Here is a 23,808-nt window from a genome sequence, read left to right on the forward strand (position 1 = left end):
GACGTAACGTTACAAATTTAGACGCACTTTCAGCGAGGACGTCGCGCGAGATGTGGCTTGGAAATATCACCCGTCGCCGCTAAATCGAGGGAGCGTGCCGTCGACGAGGTGCCGGAGGACAGTCTCGAGTCTCGGCATGACGAGGCGCGACACAAGTGTGTTCTGTGTCTTTTTTTTTTAATCCTCTATTTTACCGAGCGCTTCGTTCCCCGCGACACAACTTCCGACAACCGCTCCCCTTTCGCTTACATGTTGTGTATGTGTACGTGTATGTGTGTATGTGTATGTGTATCTGTACGTGTGTGCCGATCTGTTTTGTACAAATATATACAAAAGGAGCCGCCCGCGCGCGCGTGCCCAAGAAAAAAAAGGGGGCATCCCCTTCCGCGAGAGGATCATCGCGCGGAAGAGGATCCTCCCTCCCCTCGGGCGCGTCCAGCGAGTGCCTCTGCCTGCCTGCCTTTTTCCCCCTTCACTCTTTTTCTTTTTTTTATCGTTTAGACATAGCGAGTATGTGGTTCCTATTTTGACGGGCGTGCCTTTTTCATCGGTGAAAATGAAAAACCAAAAGGCCCTCGACTTAAGGTCTAGCGCATAAACTAAAGGCGAAAGTGGACGTTGTACAGTCGGACATATTATCATATTACATAATCCGCTTTTGCGGAGTGACTGGATGGCGCGATGTGCTCACGTATCTCACGTGACTCTTCTACTTTTTTTTTCCTTTGTTATTTCCCTCCCCCCTCCCCCTCCCGAAGACCGGACGAGCGCGGTCGTAAGGAGCGCGAGTAAAACGCAACGTCGTTTGCCTTCGCGAGAGAGAAACCGAAAACAACCAAGGTAGACGTCGCGTGTCTCTACGCGCCAAAAAAAAGCGTCTTTCGGAGAGATGGATTCGGCAAACTTCGTTCGCGAGAATAAAAAAAATGAAGAAAAAAAAATAACGAGACGAAAGAAAAGAGAAAGAGAGAGACAGAGGATGATAATAATAATTTAATGAGACAAAACGCAAAAACGAATATAGATTTTTGTACACTTAAAAAACATTAAAAATTCTTTCAGTTATACGCTTTATTAATAATGTAGGTATGTACACATATACACAATGTACAGAAAACCCGTGCGCTGGGTCCGAATGTCCGCCATATGTTTATTATATAATACAACGAGCGAAGAGTATAGGTAGAAAGAGTATACAAACGAAAGAATAGAAAAAGGGGCGGCGATAGCCGCGGAGACGATACCTGTCTCTCGCGTTAGTCATTAATTAAATCCCCGACTCCAACCGTTCGGTTGGACGCGCGAGAAAAAAAAATAAAGTACAATACGGTCGCGTGCGTTTCGCGATACCAAGTCAATGTTTTCGTTTCGAAGTGAAATGTGTTCTTACACGTTGTGTATCTGTATTTGTTTGTTGTGTATGTGTGTATGTATACGTGTGTCTCCAATGTCTATGTACGTGTCTATCAAATGCATTTGTATGTCTGTGTATGTGTGTAAAAGAACGCGAGCACTTATGCCCGCGATACAAGAGACAATGAAGAAAGGCATATCGAGCCTAAGTACAAACCCAACCGGGCAACAAATTATCCAGCATCATCACTGCCGTCGCGATTCCAATGTCGCGCACTGCTCCTCCAAATCCGCGAAAAATAATGCGCTGCTTCCGTCGTGTTAATTCAACCTCTTTACGAAATCCGTATGTACATGTATGCAGCAGAACAATCGATCGCCAGCATGCAATTTGCCAAAGACTTCTTCTCAAAACCGGTCACGAAAGATTAAAATACCGATCACATTGTCAAAGCGTGTCATTAACCGCCGGCTTCGAACAAAATCAAATCGTCCACTTTCCCTCCCCCCAATCCCTACCCTCTCTTTCTTTTGCCCACCCCTTCCATACTACCCCCCTTATCGTTGGCGTCAACAACTTCATGAGAATCCGTATCGCACCAGACAACGTCTTTGGCTCGAGTCGTTCGTTGGCTCTCCCGCGTGTCGCCAACGAGTCTTTATCACCGTTACCAAAAGCGTTTCGGTGAAACCCTTCACGGTTCCAACCATATAACAGCCCCTCTGTACAAAGAGGGACAGAAAATTTGAGCCCTGATTCGATATTGAAAGAGGGTCTTTAAGTTTCTCTTTCCTTCTTGACTTTGAGCCCGGTGCCCGTGGTGTCCTCGCCCAGGATGGTAGCTATCTCACCCTGCATGAAGGCCCACGGTACCTGGCTGTTCGCCAGCGGGCATTTCTCGCCGCTCGGACAATAAACCTGAAACAAAAAAAAAACGAGAACGGAAACCGTGAGTACCCCCGTTGATGGAATATTTGGGAAGGGCACGAGAAAGTTCGCGAGATCCGAGATATTTACCTCCGAGCCGGCACCCTGTCTCTTTATGCTGTCTCGACTGCACGGGAAGCAGAACTTGTGATGCGGCACGCTGGGGCACTGCACGAAGTGCGTGTCCTCCAGGCGTTCCTGGCATAGAGTACATTTGAGAGTCGGCGCCGTGACTGGTTCGGCGCCGGCAGCTTGAGCAACCGCGCCTTCCGAGGACGTCGTCACAGTCGTCGAGGACACCTGCCTTGAACTACTGGACCGTCTGCCCGAGCCTGCGATCATACGATTTTTTTTCGCGATTGTTACTTTTTATTGCGTGAAAGCGCAACTAATCTTACTTCAGAAGCTTGATTTTCATAATATTAGGGAGTGTTTTCTAATCGTACGATTCGTCGATAAGTCTGATAAGATACATATGTAATCCACGTGTAAACACAAGGACACTGATAACAGATAAAATATGAAGATATAAATAAAAAAAATATGATTCCGCTGAAATTACCTGAACTGTTTGGGCTATGCTGTGAGCCTCTAGAAGCGCTGCGTTGCTGAGCGTTCGCGGCCGTGGTCGGCGGACTTCTGCTGGTGGGACTGGGATTGTTCGGTGGCTGCGGCACCGGCTCGGGTGATGTCAGATTGTCAGCGACTGACATTAGGGCGGCCATCGGTGACGGGCCGTTCGCCGTGCCCTGGAAGAGGAAGCGCCATCGTCAGTTGGCATTCTAGGATTACAAGCTCATAATGGATTCGCGCTCGCGTGGGCGTTTAAGCGGCAAACCAGAAGGCGCGTAGAAACACTAGTTTGCGCGTGGATAAATATGGATCGTCGCCTATGAATGGGCCGACGGCTGGCTCAAGCAACGCTAGTTGATAATTAATTTCGCGTGCGTACCTGATGATGATTCGATTGCGAATTGTCGTTGGCGCCTTCCTGGCTCGGCGGCGGCGGCGGCGGAGGACTCGTTCTTGGACGAAGAGGCGACCCTCCACCGTTGGCCGCGACGTTGCCCGGTGGTAGCGGTATGGATGGCCCGACGTATGCACCTGAAAATATATATACCGTCAAATGCATGCGCCTTAACGTTACACCCAAGTGCATATATCAATAGCAAAGTATCGAACTGGGAACTTTCCGAGGCGGACAATCGGGCAAGAATTCATACAACATTTATAAAGGAGTTCGCTCGAGAAAAGATTATGCGAAAATTATGAAAATACGAAGCGAATGCAAATTATGTAGTTTTTTTTTTTTTACTTTTTACCTTCCACTTTCAACTCCAACTTAACACTGAAAAAATAGTAGCTACCAAACGTTGAGTGAAATAATGTCAATTAAATATTTGGTTAATATAACCAAAATTAATTTTACTTTTCTAAGTATTCAGCAACTATTATCGAATTTAGTAACATTTACAAATTACTGTTTCACAAAACATCCGGTAGCTATTACCTAAATTCTTTTTTCAGTGTTCTCCAAAAAGAATTGTATGAATCATACTTTCTTTTCTTTCGCGATAAGACTGTATCACTTGAGCATCTTCTTTCAGAGTGAACTCCTGAATTATTATTTTTAATGTGCAAAGAACAGTGACACTCCGTAACGCGATCGAATTTAAGCGATCTGCCAATTGATCGGCGTGATTTTTATCGCACGAGAGAGTAATGCGTTCGTTTCTTTTTTTTTCCAACTGAAGTACAGGCTTCTAGATTCACGAAAGGGAACAAGGAAACAGTGGCGCGGGAACAAAACTGCTAGGGATTTCCTCGGGAAAGTGAATCGCGAGTGATCGATACGCGGCGTGCGATCACTTGTAATTTATCGTTGAGTGCCGAGATTGTCCTTGCCCACGTCCACTTTTTTGCCGTGTGCAATCTGCGCGGAATGTTTCCCCCCTTGTAATAATCGCCTTTATAGCACAATGACTTCATTGGCGGGCAGAAATAAATGTCGTTTTTCTCTCCCCGACGCGGTGTGCGCCGATAATGGTAGCGAAACGATTACGAGGAACGAGGCGGGAATATGAGCGAATCGTTACTCGCGCATGTTAGATTACGTCAGTAAACGTCGTTTCTAGAGTTCGCTCGATGGACCTTGAATCGACGTCTTCGGCGAGAGAGATCCTACGTGGATCCGCGCCTCTCGGCGTGGAGATTCAGCAAGCTGAAATACCTCCTAGCCGTTACGAAGTTATATATATATTTGACCTTTGACTTCTCCATTAGAAGAGTCGCCTGAAAGTATTCTAGTCTCAATTAATCGATATAAAATTCAATAGAAATCCAAGGTGAAGTGTCTTCATCATCGCTTTCAGATAAATCCGCATCTCGTATGTGTCGAAAAACATCGTGAAGTTGTCACTCGACTTCGCGAGCTTCAACGTTAACGGGACGAATTGTCGTTGGTGATTAATGTTCGCAAGATGATTAATTAAAAGAACGCCATTGTCGCGATGGCACGAAGATAGAGCTAATGCGATGTTTTTTTTTTTTATCAGCTCGCATGCAAATAACAGCAGCGTGTGCGTTTTTGAAACGTGACAACGTCGACTCTCAGTCTTCGTAAAAGGGCCTCTATTATCGTTATGTGCGCCAAAAAGTCGGCCTTAATCGCGACGACGATTGTAAATCCGCGCGATTGTCACGAGGCGGTGCATTTTGATAGTGTTTACTCGGCGAGCCACTTAAGAAGCAGCCAAGGCGATTAACACGCAGGTCGCATGCGAGCAACGACTACGACAACGGCGGCGACATATCATCACGACACGGCCACGTTACCGTATTGCGTCGTATCGTCATTGGCCTTCGACACGCGCCGATCGTTTACCCGATGTTTTATGTATCGCGAGCCGATTACTCTTTTCAGTCACTACGCTTTATCGTGTATCACATACGACATATAATTTCTGTTCACGTTATAGCCCCAACGGGCACGCACTGAAAAGAGGGTTTGATAGCAGTAATCAAGCCTAGATGATAATTACTAAAGCTTTCGTGAAGTAAGTTCAATTAAATGTTCGATTAATATAATCAAATATTTAATAACAGTTGGTAATCGTTTGGTAACCGTTTAATAACCGATTGGTCGCTATTAATATAATTACGAAATATTACTAGATATTTGGTTTTATATTAACTAAATATTTCATTGAAATTATTTCATCTGAGCTCGATTATTATTCTTTTTTCACTGCGTACGCACTGAGAAAGGGGTTGATAGTAATAATTGAAAATCTAGATGACGGAATTCCACGTAAAATCACGAGTATTCTTTTTCTCGAAGAAAATAATTCCCTTGTCCCCTTTCTGAAGAACGATTCTTTCGTTCCCCCTTTGATTTTCTAATTTTACATAATACAAAGCTCCCTCGAAGGACAAACTCGGTAAGCCGTCTGCATCAGTCGGTCTTTAAGAAGTTCAAAGCTCGTAATCTTCGCTTTTTACAGATCTCAATGTGTGTGTGTGTGTGTGTGTGTGTGTGTGTGTGTGTGTGTGTGTGTGTGTGTCGAGACGAATCTTCGAGGAATTGTCAGCGTGACTCGAAGGATTAAATGGAGCGGGGCTCATTCTGAGAATACAACGCGCGATATAACGCGCATAATAAGCACGACGGGCATCTTTTTCCTTTCCACGCTGATCGTCGCGCGATTCGTTCGTATACGTCTTGCCCTGCCCCCCCCCTCTCTCTCTCTCTCTCTCTCTCTCTCTAATCGCTGTCACGATTCGTCGCGAGCGAGCGGAATACATACTTGCTTCAATTACGCGCATTTGGCGCGACGCCTTTGTACCGCACGTCGAGTGACTCTTCGTCGACGGGGCCACGACGGCTTTCCGCTCACGTACGATCGTTATTCGTCAACGAGATACACTCTCGATATTCCTCCTCCTCTCCGTCGCTCCTTCTCGACCATTCCGGAACTTTCGTAACTTCGGCGTCCACCGCCCCCGCCTCCGGAATCTCGGAGTCTTTACGATTACGCGTGAATAACTTGATAAGCTCGATAAGTCGAACTTTGAAACACGATATCCCGTATTTGAATTCTATATTTAGTATATTGTGACCGCCCGGTATCAGGCATATTCTCATTTTTTTTTCTTTTCGTCCGTCGTGTATCGTGCACGATGTTATTGTAGATGAGAAAGAGAGACAGAGAGAGAGAGAGAGAGAAAGATGATCTGCCCACGCATGTGGTAACTAGATTGAGCGAGATTCGGTAACAAAGTAGCGCGATAGCGTTGTTTACGAGGACTTCGGAGTTTGATTCGCGTATATTATCGAAACGCACGTGGCGCTCTGGTACTGACTCTGCGGAATGTCGCGGGAAAACAAGGCTGAACGATTAACGCGATTTAACCGGTAATTCCGGAAAATTAACACGACTAATGAGGGTATACAAACGGAACGAGATACCAATATCAACCGTGGCAACCAAACAATCGTGAACAGAATTCTAATCTACAGATAAAATGGAAGTCCGATACATTGAGAAAAAGAGTTTAAATAACAATCAAGATTTGGTGAACCAACTTTAATTAAATGTTTCGTTCTAATATAGCCAAATATTTGAAATATTTAATAATTTTATTAATAGTAACCTACATTGGGAGAAAAAAATCGAAATATTCGTGAGCAAGAAGTTTCATGCGTTGAGAAAAAGAGCTTAAATAATAATCAAGCTTTGGTAAATTAATTTCAATTAAGTGTTTGACCAATATAATCAAACATTTAGTAATATTTAATTTGATTAATAGTAACCTACATTGGGAGAAAAAAAATCAAAATATTTACAAGCAAATGTTATTTGTGACATTTCCTTCGATATTTATTCATTACAAAAAATATTTGAGATGAAATAATGCTCTTCTGTCAAATGTATCTCATTTGTCTTCTTGAATGATTTATTCACTAGAAATAAAGTTTTATTTCGTCGTATTTAAAGATAGATTTATCTCAATGAAATGAATTATATATCCCACAAATAAATTTTTAAATATCCTTTTTTCACTGAATGGTTATTAGCAAACCATTACTAAATATTATATTAACTGAACATTTAATTGAAACTACTTCACCATAGCTTAGTAACCATCTAGGTCGCATTACAATCGCGTCACGAATATTCAGATGTCTATTAATGAAACAAAAAAGAGTTTAGTAATAGTTAACAAATATTGAATGAAGTAATGTCAATTAAAAATTTATTTTCTTTTTCTAAATATTCAGTAAGTACCACCAAATAAAATAATCTAATCAACCGTTTGACAATTAATTACTAAATATTTAAAAAATTAAAATTATTTTTGGTTTCATTAACCGAACGTTCAATTGACACTATTTCGTTCCATATTTCCAAATCTCTTTTTAGTGTAACGATCCAGAAGGAAGGAAAGATCCCACAAACGTTTCCTTCCTTTCCTGCTTACGTTTTTTTGGCAAATGCGAGAAACGTCATCCTCGTCCGTCAAGCGCCTATTTTTAACTGCGGAGCTAAAATACGCGCGGTGCCTGTGTATCAACACGCCTCTGTGTAAAGGCGCCCCGGTATATATACGTCGAATGCATCTCTCTCCAAGGGTTAGAGGTCCGGTGGCGACGAACGCGAGAGCCAAGGAACGGCTCTCGTATATACCAACGCAACGAAACGAGCGGCCGACTTATTAACCGCGCGCGAGCGAGCGAGCGAGCCGAGCGGGAAGAATCATCATTCGGTCACGGCTGTTCGCGGTGACACGCAATCCCGCGCGCAGATACGGCGCGGCCGCCCCCCGTCCCGCGCCGTCGCCACGCAGCTCGTAGTATGACGGTGTGTATGCACGCGTGCGAGTCACCGAGGCCTCGCCTACGGCATACGGAGCAGATAGAGGGTGGGAGAAGGACGGATAGAGTGCCACCGGGTAGACGTGTGACCGGTACTTTTCCGTGACGGCTCCGATAGAGCGCCGAGGACCGGCGACGTCTCACCATCCGAGCGAGAGATCGCGCGAGGAGGAAGACGCGCGAATGCTGAGGCGAGCGCAAGATGGATAGAACGACGAGAGGAGAAAACGTACGCACGCGCGCGTTCGTATCTCTCTCTCTCTCTCTCTCTCTCTCTCTCTTTCTCCCGCTCCTTCTCTTTTCGTAACCGCGACACATCGCATCATGCACGTAGGCGGCCGCGGCTTAGTCACACTCGATCAGGGCCGTGCCGAGCTTGCGCTCGCGATTTATTCGGAGCGGCTTTCGCGTTTACGCGTTACTCCGCTCCGACTCGGTTTCCTCGGAACAACTGCGCGGCATTCTCGCCCCGTTTCCCGGTAAACGAGCTCGTTTCCGTTGCCGTTTTTAATTTAGCCGAAAGCTCGCGAAAGTATGCCGTTGAAAGACCCTGGCGAAAATGATAAATATTGGGGAGGTTGGGGGGGGAGGAGGAAGCGGCGAAGTCTTCCGACGTAGAAGAGTGATGCCTTGCACTCGCGCGCGAATCTCGGTGTACAAGAAAATTTGTGTTCTACACTGAGAAAAAAGTCGAAATATTGGCAAGCAAATGTTGCTTGTCACGTTTTTTTTTCGATATTTTTCAGTTAGAAAAAAATTTAATTGTGATAATTAAATATACATTTCTGTAAAATATATCTCACTATTTTTATTAATTGCTTTATTTGCTAGAAACAAAATTTTATTTCGCCATATTTTAAGATTCAATGAAATAAATTTAGATCTCACAAATAAATTTTAAAGTATCTTTTCTCAGTGTAAGGTGATATAATCGGCTGATATAATCTTGTATCAGCAGCCAAACGATTACATTTTTATGAATCATATATTCTACATATTAATCTTCCAAGGTCACTTTTTTTTAAATCCGTTCGGAGAAAAATAATAAGAACTTACATTGGGGAAAAAAGTCAAAATATTAGCAAGCAAATGTTACTTATGACGTTTCCTTTGATGTTTATTAGTCATAAAAAATTTATGATGAAATACATATTTCTATGAAGTATGTCTCATTTTTTTCATTAATTGGTTTATTAACTAGGAATAGAATTTTATTCCGCTGTATTAGAATAAAGATTCATTTCAATAAAATAAATTTATATTCGCTCAAAATAAATTTTGCATATCAATAAGCATATCAGTATATAGAGTTTAAATGGAACATTTTCCTATCTTCATTTTTCAATTTTTCTTTTATAAAGTGATATGATTGGCGTTTGATCTCTTCGTATCAGCAGCCAAATGATTACGTTTGTGCGAATCGTATATTCTACATATCGATTTTCCAAGACTATTTTTCGACTCTAAAATTTGTTCGGTGCAAAATAAATGAAATTTACACTGAGAAAAAATATCAAAGTGCAATATTAACAAGCAAAAGTCACTCGTGTCTTCTTTAATATTAGTTATAAAAAAATTTGATTCTGATGATGTGAAATATACATTTCTATGAAATATATCTCTTTTTTTTTTATTAATTGATTTATTCGCCAGAAATAAGGTTTTATCTCTGAAATAATTTATTTCAATGAGATAACTTTATATCCCACAAATAAATTTTGACATATCTTTTTCTCAATATATAGATTTTTAATAAAACATTTTCCTGTTTTCATTTTTCAATTTTTTTTTTTTCAATCTTCATTTCTCCCGGTTTATCTCATAACGATAACTATACACGTTACTTTGTAACGATCTTAAATAAAAGATATTTCCCTTCATTGACAACGAACGGAACTTCAGTCAGTTCTCGTTATATCGTCCACTTTATTTGATAACACGTCCAGTCTTCGGAGAAAAAAAAACCAGTAATCTAATCGGACGCTCCGTTAGGTGCATCACTGAGCGTCGCTAACCTTAGACTGCAACTGTAGAATATATTTGTACAGCTATGCGTTTAGTAAAATTGAAAAGATTAACGTCGCAAACAGATGCATGGACGTACGACATCGTTATCGGAATAAATTTTTATGTACGGTAATCAGCGGTTACGCGATTATTTCGCCGATAGAGGCCGGCGACAGAAAAAAATGTGTATTTACGACGTTTATACCGTCGCTAAAATAAAATTTTATTATTTTCGATGACTCACGGTTAAAACGTACGAGCCTAGGCAATGATTCAAATAGACATCTCGCGTATGCGTTTTCTCCTCGACTGCACGGCAACAAGTATCTATCCGTAATCACGTGGAGATTGGAATCTTCATTCGAAATGAGTATTCTTATCGCGAAGTTTCACCCCTTAGCTCTCTTTATCTCTCGAGTATGTAAACATTGTCAAGTTTCTACACCGAGAGTTATCTCGTTACGTGAACGAGATATCTTTAAAAAAAAAAGAAAACACTTGAATTCATGTTAGGAAATAATTAAGCGAAGCTACTTCCTACTCCTCTTTCTCAAACTTTTCCAATAATTTCATTCTTAGACTGACGGCTTGGACGACAATTCGGCTTCACTCGCGGGAAATTTTGGCGCTCCGGCGAATTTCTATCTGGACGCCTATGCTCGACAGAAATCGCGCAACGAATGGCCGATCGCGTTCAGAGAGATCGAGTCGCGAGCCTTTTCGCAACACGCGTGTATATACGCGTAAACTCGCACGCTCCTGGACAGTGCGTATCGCTGACCGACGTATACAGTGGCCTTGTTTCGAAAGTGCAACCCCTCCACCGGCGCACGTCGTGCGATACACGCATTTATGCTTAAGAGACCGTGTGTACACGCTCTCCGCTCTCTGCCATACACGTGCACACGTACGTGAAACTCGTCCCGATGACGTAGGGCAGGAGAGCGCGAAGTGCCTATCTGTACGCGATCGATCGATCGGTCGCTCGCAATACGTAGCAGCGCGATAGTTGCGAAACACACACAACTCGCCGAGGTGCTGCCTACCTCTCGTCACTTGTGCCTTACTACGATTCACGCTTTGCAGCAGCAGCGGCAGCGGCAACGCACCGTAGCGCTTATTCTCATTTTTCATTCTCTCCTCTTTTTTTAGAAATCCACGTCTAATTAATCGTTGGGATCATTCACTTTCCTCTTTCAGAAGACGGAAAAAATATTGAGAGAGAGCGGAGAGCGATCAACAAGTTTCATATTGCATTCCTTAATACATAAATAGCAAACTCGATGATATGTGACACAGAATAACGCGTATTGACGTGGCACAGAATAAATAAATTGATAAATTGAAATATTGACAGTTTTCAATCGGAATCTTGTCGGCATTTATACGTTGGCATTCAGCGTGATGCTGGGGCGACTTCGATCAAATTCCAGTTTATTTAATCGACGATTAATTTAACCGGAATTCCATATAATCCAACATTTCTGTACAATTCGCTATCCTTAATTTAAATGATGGTCCCAATTATGTTTAGCACTCAAGGTTAAAGTAATTTTTATCCATTCGTGCAAATTTAACTGTCGAACATTTAAAAAAGTTGTTAATGCAATGCAGTAAATATTATACAATAATTTCAAAGAAAGATTATATATTCAATAAACCGATTGCAAATTTTGGAAAAATATTTAAAAAAAGTTATACATAAGTTCCAATTATGGTCGTAATTAAATGTGCGTTTTAAAGAAATTTGGTTTTTTTCGTAAGCAATTTTTCAATTTTTAAGGGAGGAAAATCTTATAGATGTTTGTGAACATCTGTATTATTAAATCGATTGTCAATATAATATTATGGTATTACTGTTCTGATTGGATTTATAAGCTGCGTTTCAAGACCAAAAGCAACGTCGTAGATGTATATAAAAACGTATGAAATATTATTTGAGTAATAATATCACAATCTCAAAGAATTATCAGAGAGATAATTAAAAGTAATATTTTCCTAAATATCAGAAATGATTTTAAAAAACTGATTTGACATTGCAATCACTACATAAAAGATTAATGACTTAATCCACGGTAATAAAATAACACAGATATTGCTTGGCACATTAATCGCCGGTCAAACTAATCGGAATTTGGTCTGAGTCATCCATAGTTAACATCTTTAGAATGTTTACATATATTTTTTTTTCTCCTCTCGCACTTGACAGAGAATTCCTCACTTCTGCGTCAGATTTAGCGAACTCGTAGCCTCGCGTACGATTATCAATCTGTCCATTTTATTCCGCGGATAATATATCCTGATACAATTATCCTGGCAGACGCGCACAAATACTCAAATTTCGTATTCGGATACCTCGTATTCGGATTCCCAGAATCTCGTATTCGGATCCCCTGAGCGCGCATTTGTCGCCTCTAATTTCAATCTGTTTGATATAGACAAGGGTTGTTGATCGTATGTAAAATAATATTATTTAAAATATATATTTAAAATAAAATAAAAGTTATTTAGTATTTATTAATTTATTACTTAACATTTGATATAATTTCTTATGACATATTTTTCATTTTCCATTTTAAGTAGAAAAAAAAGGAAAGAAATTAATTCTAAATAAGTATTTTAAATCAATTTTTATTGCTCGTTAATTTCGATTGAATTTGGCTTCCTTTATTAAAAAAAAAGAAAGAAAAAAAAGAAAAAAAAGAAAAACTGTTGTAAAGTAGTAATGATCCTACTTGTCACCTTCCTAATTTAGTTGATTCTATTTCCACTTAAAACCAAGTTAAAGGAATCTCATCATAACTTTTCTCTAGGTGCATTTTATATTTTAAATAAGTTTCCAGAATTTATTTCATATATTTTATTGTGAACAAATTGTATCAGTTATTTCCTTCTGAAATATAGTGGAAGACGCGTATACGCTTGGCGTATGAATACGAGAACGATCTTGCCCTTCTCTCTCCCTCCCGAACGTCCTCTGCTCCTTGTCGCACGCACGCACGCGAACGTGAATGCGCGCGCGGGCGCTTTGGCCGGTCATCAAACAAGCCAGTCGACGGACCGTATCTGCCGTCGCTCTCTTGCCGCATGATTGATCGCGACTGACGTTGCCGCACGCAAACTGCCTGACGTAACGTACGTGCTTAACGTTCGCGAAACGAGATGCTCTCTCGCAAACAGGCGGCGGATCACGTTCGGTTTAATTCCGGGCGTTCCGAGTCGGTGAATGTCGAGAGCCCCGAAGCAACCGATCCTTCTCCTCTCCGCTTACCGCTGCTCTAATCCATTATTTACACGTTATTGATACGTTAACTCCCATGAGAAGTTTCGCCACTGTCAAGGAAATGTAGGAAGGAACGAATCGCGGAAAGATTTGCTGGCAAATCTTTAATGAGAAGGTCGAGCTACAGTATGGAATGTTAATGCTTACTGACGTAATATTGACGCGCAATAAATCGCAAAATGATCTCAAATTATATAAAGTGTGCATGAAGAGATGTAAATCTGACATTATATAACGAATTAATTCATTTTTTTTGTAAAAAAAAAATAAACGAGCAAAATTAACGTTGGCGATAACTTAAAAGTTCGAGTTGAATCTGTAGAACACAAATATAGCAGGACGTGCAACAAATTAATGCAGCGGCAAAGGATTAAATGGCCGACGGAGACTCGTAAAATTACAGCCACGTCCATTTGCGAGATTCGGTTTCCATTAAGGAAAGCGATACTGTCAGCGCGCGAGAGCATCCCCGTTCGTTATAAACGGCAAGCTCCGATGATGAATGACAGTCCGAAGTAACGCCGCGTAGATACAAACTCGAGAAATAGCTGATTTCGAATCTCGAGATTAGAGAGATAATTTATAATGTCATCCACGGAGAAATGAAATCCCTCAGGAGACGGTTGCAACGACTGATACGATCGTAATGGAGATTAACGAGAAATACGTTTTAATTATAAAATATTTAAATTATAAAATTTGTTAAATTTGATATTGTTAAATTATAAAATTCACACGGGAGATCTTTATTACACACGTTATTTTAATTATCCCCGAAGTTAAACATTTCCCATATTTGCAGCGTTAAAACTCGTTGAAAAAAAAACTCGTTGGAAATTACATTTCAGTTCCAATGTTACACTAGAAAAAAATTTTCTTTCACTTTCAAGCAAACATACTAATTATTTTAACGTCATTTTCCTATTTTAAAAAAATATTCTTAAATTTTCAAAATTTGAAAATAAATTATTTTATTTTTAGTTATTGGCTAATATTCATTGAAATCAGGAAAACGCTGTCAAAATAAATACATCTACATGAACATAAAAAGACTTCTCTTTCGGTATATAAGATGCGCAATATTCGTATTCGCAGATGGGAATTGTTCTCGCACCGTATAAATCAACGATACGTCGTCGAATAGATCTAGCAGGCATTTAGTTGCAAAAGATCAATAATCGATGGTCGAATCGAACAACAAGCGAAATTTCTCCGGATCTCAAAGACTCTCTTCCCCCCCCTCCTTTCTCTCTCTCTTCTCTCTCTCTCTCACGATCTCCGTGTTTATTTCCAGACCCCAATCTTTGCCAGCAGTAATCTATTTTTATCAGAACTCGCGTATACGTAAAACGTGAACGCTGTCTTTTGAACGGAAACAGTAACCTCAAGGATTAAAAAAAGCACGCCAGGAAAAACAAGCAAATGCCGGTTCTCCGATGGACTTTTTTTCTTTCTCTCTCGGTTACTTCGTTACAATGGTATTTTCACGACCGTAACACGATGCAACCACGTTACGGGTAACTGCCGATATTTCCGAAAGATGTGGCAATGAATCTCTTATAAAGACAACGCGATACGAAGTTAAAGGATTTTAATTAAAGCACTTTCGAGCGAATCTTATTGTTGACGCAAAAAGAATTTGCAGCGACGTAGAAATCGTTACACACACATTGAGAGAAAAGATTGTTAACTCGACTAAATTTTTCAACTTGATTAAATTTCTTCAATTCAAGTATTTATGTATTTAAACACATAAATGCTCGAACTGGAGAAATTTAACTTAAATACACAAATTGATCGAATTGAAAAAATTTAATCATGTTGACAATCATTCTTCTCGTTGCACTCGCGCGATTAGTTTCGAAAAGGCGTTGTGTGCTCCGTAAAAAAAGTTTTTCAGAAATAGATTTCCGTGATAAAGCTAAACATCTTCTGACTGTAATAAAATGAACAAATATTTTTGAGACATACTTTTGCGATTATCGCTGTAACCGACGCGATATCTTCAGATCTATTAGCCTAGGCTGATTCAAAATTTTTTAACGAAACGCACACACGCAGTTCATAACAGCATTGAATAACAGCGATAACGCGACGACGGTTCGTGATCGCTGATTACCTTACAGCCGTTATCAAGTGAGATAACGCAACTGATACCAGACGGCGCGACAGTATATTATATATTCAGCTGTTTGCGCGGCGTTTTCTACGTCATTTCACCGTGTGTCTCGAAAACATGCCGCGTACAAGCGTTTTCACACAATCTCTAGGTTATTGTCCTCCGACGTTTACTCCTCACGGAGAAACACTTTCGTCGAGACGCTGAGAGAAAAAAATTACTAAAGTTAAATAAAGGTATTATTAGTACCATTCGAATGACTTTATTTATCTCGAACAAGTGAAAATTACTTTGTAGTAAATATTGGCAGCTTTCCAACGAGAGATACAAATCAACACAGAAATTATTCTGTTCTTGCCTCTCTGAATATCAAACGAAGATACAAACAAATAATTTTCGCTTGTTTGAAAGTAAATAAGTACTTGAATAATATTACACACCGAGAAAATATTTGTTGAAAAATATTTAGTTCCACACGTTCAACTAAATATTAAGTTGGTTTAATTAATTCTTGATTAAAAAATTTTAATGATTGGTATGAATAAAATATACCTTTTTTTTTGCAACTAAATAATTATCGTCAACTTAATTAATGTTTACTTGAATGTCGGACTGAATATTTTAGTTACTCAACAAATTTTTTTCTCAGTGTAGTAATAGTTATGTAAATTAGTAATTTTTTCTCTCAATGTACAAATATCAGCACTGCTTGATCTCAGAACGTAATCTGTAGATTAAAAGCGAACAAATTTCCAAGTTTTATTTGATGAAAAAGTATTGAAGTGAAAAGCTTGGAAGAGAATAAAAATTTATTTGATTAAAGTATTAGGTTAACAGAAAAGATAATAGACATTAATCTTCAAATGGAAATTTATATACATTTTTGTAATAGAAGCAATTTGATGAAAGAATTCTGGCGAGCGAAAGACGAGGATAACAAATGATTTTCTTTGAAATAATTTGAATAACTCTTTGACATATCTGCCCATTCTGTCCGCAGAAGAAGAAGCCACCGCCAATTTAGAGTGTCGAAATAACGGTCGGCGAGCAAGGTCCGAGCAAGGTCAGCATGCCGCCCGCGCGAGTACGGTCAGGTTATCTTAGGTAAGGTTAGGGTAGGGTTACGCGACAACGACGTCGTCGTCATCGTCGCCGCATCGTCAATGGGCCGCGTATCTTCGCCGGTGCGAAAAGCGCGAGCAAGAAAAGGGGGGCACGCTACAGTTATCCCGGCGAAATGTCACGGCGCGCCGCGGCAAACGGAGGAGACAACCTCGGGACCGGTTTCGTCGCCGCGCTGCGACACGTCAAGAGAGAGAGAGAGAGAGAGAGAGAGAGAGAGAGAGAGAGAGACGAAAGAGATGCGAAAACGGAACTGAAAAGCGCGACGCGAGACCCGCACGTCACAAGACGACGCGTCGTGCGAGAAAAGAACGATCCGCGGGGGAGGCTGCATCAGAAAGCGGAGAGAGAGAAGAGAAAGAGAGAGAGGGAGGTGCGAATGCACTCGTTCGAATATACAGAGGAGTACGATCGAATGATGCGCGCGCAAGGCCGCCCGCGTGCCGGAGTACGAGGCTGTTCTGCGCGATTGGAGAAATCGAGCTTCCGTCGTGATTTCCGATCGAAAAATTTCCGGACTTCCGCCGAAACGGCAGGACCTCGCTCAGCTTTAATAATCTACTAATAAGATCTCCTGAAAAAGAAAGCCTCGCGAGCGTTAATGACAGAAGTTCGAGATACTGCAGATTGCTCCAGTGTTCATTCATCTCACGCGCCGTTCGCGTAAAAGAGTGTAAATCTTCCTTATAGAGTAACTTCGGTACATACAGAGCATCTAACGAAAGTTTATAAAAGTATTATTTACTGCATTTAAGGACAATGAACTGTACCAATAAGAACTTCATACTATTATTATTTTAAAAGATCCTTGTATTTTTGTATGACAAAAGGAATGAGATTTATGGCCACTCATGAGCATCCAGAGAAAAGTTGTGTTTAATTTGATGAAATTGTTTCTTTAACTTGATTTTTTTAAGTTGAAGTAAAAATACCTTCAAGGAAAATAAAAATTCATGATTTCAAGAAAGTGTGTGGTTAATCCTTTTTTTTAAATTAATAATTTGTTCAAATTATTTAATTTAAATAATTTAAACAAATAATTTTTAATTAATAACAATAATTTTTTAATTCAAGAAAGGTACTAACAAAAATGTAAGAAATAATTTAGTTGTTCTAGTTTTAAAAATATATTTCTTTCATTTAAATAAAAGTTTACGTTACACAGTCAACCATTTCTCTAATTCTAATAAAAAAATACAATCAAAACATTTTTTTAAATCAAAGAAACTTTCCTTTATAGCAGTAAACAAATTTCTTTGATTCAAACATTTTTTTTTTTTACTCGAAGAAACTTCTCTGGGTGAGTAGGACAATCAAGTTGAACAGACAATACAAGAGCTAATCGTGTACTTTTGTGTACTTCATCCTCTATTATCTCTCTAAATTTACGTATCACGAAATAATCACTAAACCCTTTATACCTCCTACTGAAACATTTTACTACGTTGTAATAAATTGCTGCACCACTTATAACGTTGATAAATTGATTTAACTCGCGATGATTTCGTTAATATAAAAAGTAAAAAAAACTAACTTGACTAAATTTTTCAACCTGATTAAATTTCTTCAACTTAACTTTTTTTTTTATTTAACTTAAATACATAAAATACTTGAAATAAAGAAATTTAAAATCAAATCAAAAATTTTAGTCAAGTTAACAATTTTTTTTTCTCAATGCACAACATTAATAAATATAACATAAAGGCACGTAACGGAGCGGTTGCAAGCAATCAATTCTTCACTCGTATCTTTTCCGATTTCTGCGCTGTAAATCCTCGTGCGTGACGTAAATACCGAAGTTACCCTGTATCTGTTCCGATAAGAGCCCGTATATTATTTTTATATTTTCGTCAGAGGACGACGGAAGCGACGTCGTGACGGAGATAATTATCGCCGACGATGTCGTTCGCGCGTGGCGGCGGCGGCGGCGCTCGTCTCCTCCCCCTCGCCCTCCCCGTCATCTCTCATCGTCGGTTCAATGCTCGCCGCTCGTCGGCTCCCCCGTAACACAATTAAACGGCAAAACCGGAGCGACTAATCGCGGCGCGAGCGATTCTGTATCGCGTATCGTGACGTAGGAAAGAAAGAAGAGAGACAAAGAGAAAAAGAGAGAAGGAGAGTCACTCCGCGATGGCGAGCGTGCCCCAAACAAGACTTTATCATGCCTCGCGTGCTTCGCGAAGTGACGGGGAAAGAGGAGAAGGAGGAGGAGGAGGAGGAGGAGGAGGAGGAGAAGGAGGAGGAGAAGGAGGAGGAGGAGGAGGAGGAGAAGGAGAAGAGGACCCGTCGTCAATCCGCTTCTCGTCGCCTCGATCTTTCCCCTTATCTTACGCGCGCGTAAACACGTAACAATGCCAGTGGCGCGCGCGTAATAACGCGACGTAACGTAACGCGAGACGCGAGAAAGTAAGACGACGCAGCAGCGTGCACCCGTCCCGCTGGCCCCCGTCCCGCTGGCCTATTCTGCAACTGTCTCGACGACAGCCCGACGGTATCGTCGCACGGATATTCTGTATGATAAAAAAAAAGAGCAGTGCGCAACGACAGGGTTACCGCGAAAATTCGCTCGCTCTCGTGGGATTCGCTCGTTATTGAGCGACCGGGCGCACAACGGTCTCATTCATCGGGTATAAATACGGCGGCGAGACGGCGACGGCGGCGGCGGCGTGACGTCATCTGATTGAACACGTCACGACATGGCAACTGAACGTGTGTATCTTTTGGTCGTCCCATCACGTGCTCGACGTACGTCTCTTTTGTACGCGTTCGGACGCCGATCGAAGACAGAGAGCTAGACAGAGATAGAGGAGGAGAAAAAGAGAGAAGAGCACATCGGCGGGAGAACGAAAAGAGAGAGAGAGAGAGAGAGAGAGAGAGAGAGAGAGAGAGAGAGAGAGAGAGAGAGAGAGAGAGAGAGCAGAGCGAGGACACGACGGAGGACGTTGCTTCCTTTTAACGCGATCTCCCTATATCGTCGTCCTCGTCGTCGACGCGTGCGACGCGCGTGTGTGTGTATGTGTGTGTGTGTTGCCACCTCGCACCAGATGGCCACGAACGAATGGCTGTGCGCACAGCCCGCACAGCCCTCCTCTTCAACTATTTATAGTAGGGAGCGATAAAAACGCCAGAACACCGCCCGCTAAAAAATTATGTCGAGCTACCGACAACGGCCGCGTCGCGTAAGGTCGGAATGTCCCGAGGCACTTTTTGTTGTCTAGTCTCCGGGTATTTATTCTTATATGGAACCGAAGGCGACGGTTAACTGACACACTGGCCGACGTTTTTTTTTCTGTTTTTCTTTTCAGAAGTAAATCGGCACACATATTTGACACACAGAAACCCGTACAGGATTAATTGGCTGTAGCTTACACCAGGAAAAAAATTTAGTGAAAGCTGTTTGCAACTTTTAACGGCAATCAAATATTGTGTTTCACGTAGGGAAAAAAAATTTAATTGCTTCCGCAAAATACATGTAAATAACAAAAATATTTTTACTAACTGTACGGTCCTGTTCGTTTGTATAGAAAACAAAATATTCGGTTGCTGTTGAAAAAATCGCTGAAGGCACTACATTTTTTCCTAGTGTATAAAAAAAATAAAAAAAAACGAGAAGTACTCAGACTCAAGTATACTTATTGTTAAAGGAAAAGGAAACGCGATATTAACAATAACTGTGCATCGTCGTTTTATAGTGTAATACAATCTTTACACTGGAAAAAAATTTTTTATGATCAAGTAAATATATTTATAACGTCAGTTCCTTGTTTTAAGTAAATATTAACTGGTATAAAATAATTTATTTTTAACTTGAGAAATATATTTTTCTAAATTATTCTTCTTTCAGCGTAGAGAAATTACAATCAGTCGGCAATAATAGGAGTTTCGACAGAATTTGCATTTCGTACTTGCGTCTGGCGTTCATCGCAGATTGAAAAACAGAGGTTGGTAATAATAATCACGTCAGTTTAATTTCCATCTCAATTCAATCAAATATTTCGCATTATTTAGTAAACGTTTACAGTAATCGATTGGTTGTTATTGTTATATCTGGTTGATATTAACACAATTATTGAATGTTACTAGATATTTGGTTTCATCAATCAAAAGTTTAATTAAAATTATCTCACCAGTTTGATAATTATTAGCGAATTCTTTTTCTCACAATCAGTGTTAATCAAATTAAATTGGAAAAAGTCGAAAAGTCTCTCGGAGACGCGCCTCCGCGATCGCGCGCAGTCATTTTTTAAAGATCCCACTCGTTAGTGGCTAATGACCCTCGGTGATGAATGAAAAGTCCATGAATGAATTATGTATCGTATCTGTGGAATCTAATCGCATCACCAAAAATCGATTTTCGCGAAGACTTCAACAGATATATAAATGCTCACCGACTTACACACGCACGCGACTCGAATACGATTCGAGAGCAAGGGTGCTAGTGGAGGAAAGAAGGGAGGGAGGGAGGGAGAGAGGGAAGAGGAGACAGAGATCGTTTGCTCGTAAACGCCCGCATAAATTAGCACAAAGTGCTGCGTGCGTACTCAATCTATCTCGTCTCCTGCACACTGTGTAAACATGGAGCTTTCGAAAGGGACATAAAAACCGTAGCAAATGAAGTCGAGCGAAGATAACTGCGAGCCTCCGCGTTTCAACGGTCTAGCCTCTCGTTCAGTTCCCAAAAGAATGTCACGCGAGAAATACGAGGAAGAGACAATCGCGATTCGGGGAGCGAACCTTCCCGCCCACCCGCGTTCGTCTACCGCCGTCGTCGTGGCCGCCGCCGCCGCCCGAACGAACGAACGAACGAACGAACGAACGAACGAACGATCGATCGCTCGCGTGGCGCGGGCGCGACCCAAAAACACGGAGGGAAAACTCACCGTTGGCCTTGAAGGTGGTCGCCGTGTCGAAGCTGGGCGCCCTCACCGGATGCTTCTCCTTGTTGCGGTCCTGCACGTAGCTGACCGCGAGGCTGACCGCGGGCAGGGAGTCGCCGCGCGTGAGCGGCGGCCTCACCGGATGCTGCTCCTCCAGGGAGAGCCGCTTCTCGGCGGCGGCGTGCGCCTCGTCCTCCTCGATCGCGGAGATGCCGCGCTTGAGCTGATTGATGCCGCGATTGTGGAGGGTCATCTGGTGCGCGGCGACCGCCGCCAGATGAGCGTTGGACAGACGCGGCGGGTTGTTCCTGATGCTGTTGGCGATCTCGTGACTCTCGTCGCCGTGCTGCTGGCGACTAACCTGCTGTTGCCTGGCGGCGGCGGCGGCCGCCGCCGCCGTGCCCGCCGACGTGAACTCGTGATGGAGTTACGATGGTGCAGCTGCGAGTAGCCGGCGGCGATGTTGTGATGGCGCGTGTGGCTGCCCTGCGGCGTGTTCTGGATCGGCAGCACGTCGAGATTCGTGCCGCCGTTGTGCTCGGTGTGGCCACCCGCGCTCGTGCGATACGTCTTGGAGGCGGAGGGCCGCGCGTCCTGGAAGCCGTGGGCCTTCTTCAGCTGCTTGGCCGACTCGAGGACGAGGTCGATGCGGTCGGCGCCCTCGTAGTTGACGCAGCCACGGCACACCGGCTCCGAGAAGTCCATGATCATCGCCCACGGCATCCTGGGCAGGTCGCACAGATAGCACTGCGTCCGTTTGCCCATCATCTTGCCGGCGAGAAACGTGGTGTCGGCGCGCGAACAACTCCTGCCGTTTGATAACGATGACGACGTGTGTGCGTGTGGGGGTGTGTACGTGTCCTGTGCCTGTGTGCGTGTGTATGAGTGTTACTCGTCCACTGTGTCGCTACTCGCTCGTCGCTGACTTATCACACTTCACATCCACTGTTTGTCTCGCGCACGTTTATCTCGCGGGCTCTTATCAGTCGCGTCGCGTCGCGTCGCGACGTTATCCCCGCGCGTCTAAATCGTCCGCTTTGTCTACCTCGAGAATCACTTCGCTCCGCGAAACGAGAATTGATTCCACCGAGCGCGCGCTCGAACCTCCGCTGCCGCAGCAGCAGCAGCAGCACCACTCGTCCGAGAAACAACCGTCGCTCGAAATAACGACTGAAAGGACGACGACGATAACGTCAACCACCTCCCGTCGTCTCGCGCGCACTTCGTCGCCACGGCTCGTGGGCACATGAGCCGCGCGAGAGGACGAACGTGTATCAGCGACGCTCGACGACGACGATGACGACGACGCCCCGACGCACCCGGGAGCGACGAACGACGACCCAGCGAACGCGCGGTTTCACACGTATAAAAGGGGGATCTATCTCCTCTCCCGCGATGGCGTCCCGCGATGACGAACAACGGCGATGGCGGGAATCCGCGGCGTCACTCTCTCGCGCGCACCCTCGAAGAACCTCGGGGACGCCCGCCGCGCGCCTAAACGAATTCTCTCTCTCTCTCTCTCTCTCTCTCTCTCTGTACTCTATATCACACTGTCTCGCACGCACCGGGAAAGGAAGCGAGGCGCAGCACCGCAAGCGCGAGCACCGGGACACACGCGATCACGACAGCCGTTGTCGCGCGTAATATTTTCTCTCTCTCTCCTCCTCCTTCTACCGTCTCCCTTCGACGGCCGAACACGAGACGCTTAACACGCGAAATTAATAACGCGGATATCGGGCGCGATGTAGACGTGCGCTCGCCCGTCTGGCTGCCGTACGAAGAGACGAACGCTCGAGAATGCGGCGGTGAAGCCGAGCCAGACCGTCGCGTTCCCACCTCCGACCCAGCTCCGTTTCCCTTGCTCCCGCGGCCACCTCTCTCTCGCACCTTCGCACGTCGCTCGCATTTGTTCGGCCACGTTCGGAGCCGCTCGCTCCATCTCTCCCCTCCCCTCCTCCCCCTCAGCAGTCCGCGCCGTCCCGCTCTCGCTCACGCTCTCGCGGTCTCTCTTTCCCTCTCGCGCGCGCGTTCCTCTCGACCCCGCGTGTTCGCCAAGAGCCATTGCCAAGCCGTCCCCCCGCCGCTCCCCTCCCCTAGCCACCTCGCCTCCCGTCCCGTAACGCCCGAGGCCCTAAAAAACAGCTACGACGACGCGACGACGACGACGGCGACGACGACGCGCTCCGCCAATCGGACGTTGTGGCGTCATGGTACATGACGTCATAATCGCGAGGCCGCGCATGC

The 23,808-nt window shown here is 43.1% G+C and overlaps 2 protein-coding genes across 2 annotated transcripts in view; both read right to left on the reverse strand.

Moving 5' to 3' along the window:
* Positions 1 to 23,808, reverse strand: part of LOC105195553 — a 96,703-nt gene that overhangs the window by 17,891 nt on the left and 55,004 nt on the right.
* Positions 1,939 to 22,367, reverse strand: LOC105195551 (interferon regulatory factor 2-binding protein 1). Its single transcript, XM_011161003.3, is given in 6 exon segments — positions 1,939 to 2,272; positions 2,372 to 2,613; positions 2,844 to 3,030; positions 3,234 to 3,385; positions 21,568 to 21,984; positions 21,987 to 22,367. Coding segments are annotated over 6 exon segments (1,485 nt in total). The 5' UTR covers positions 22,333 to 22,367; the 3' UTR covers positions 1,939 to 2,131.

This window comes from Solenopsis invicta, chromosome 4 (genome assembly GCF_016802725.1).
Source record: "Solenopsis invicta isolate M01_SB chromosome 4, UNIL_Sinv_3.0, whole genome shotgun sequence".
Taxonomy (NCBI): domain Eukaryota; kingdom Metazoa; phylum Arthropoda; class Insecta; order Hymenoptera; family Formicidae; genus Solenopsis; species Solenopsis invicta.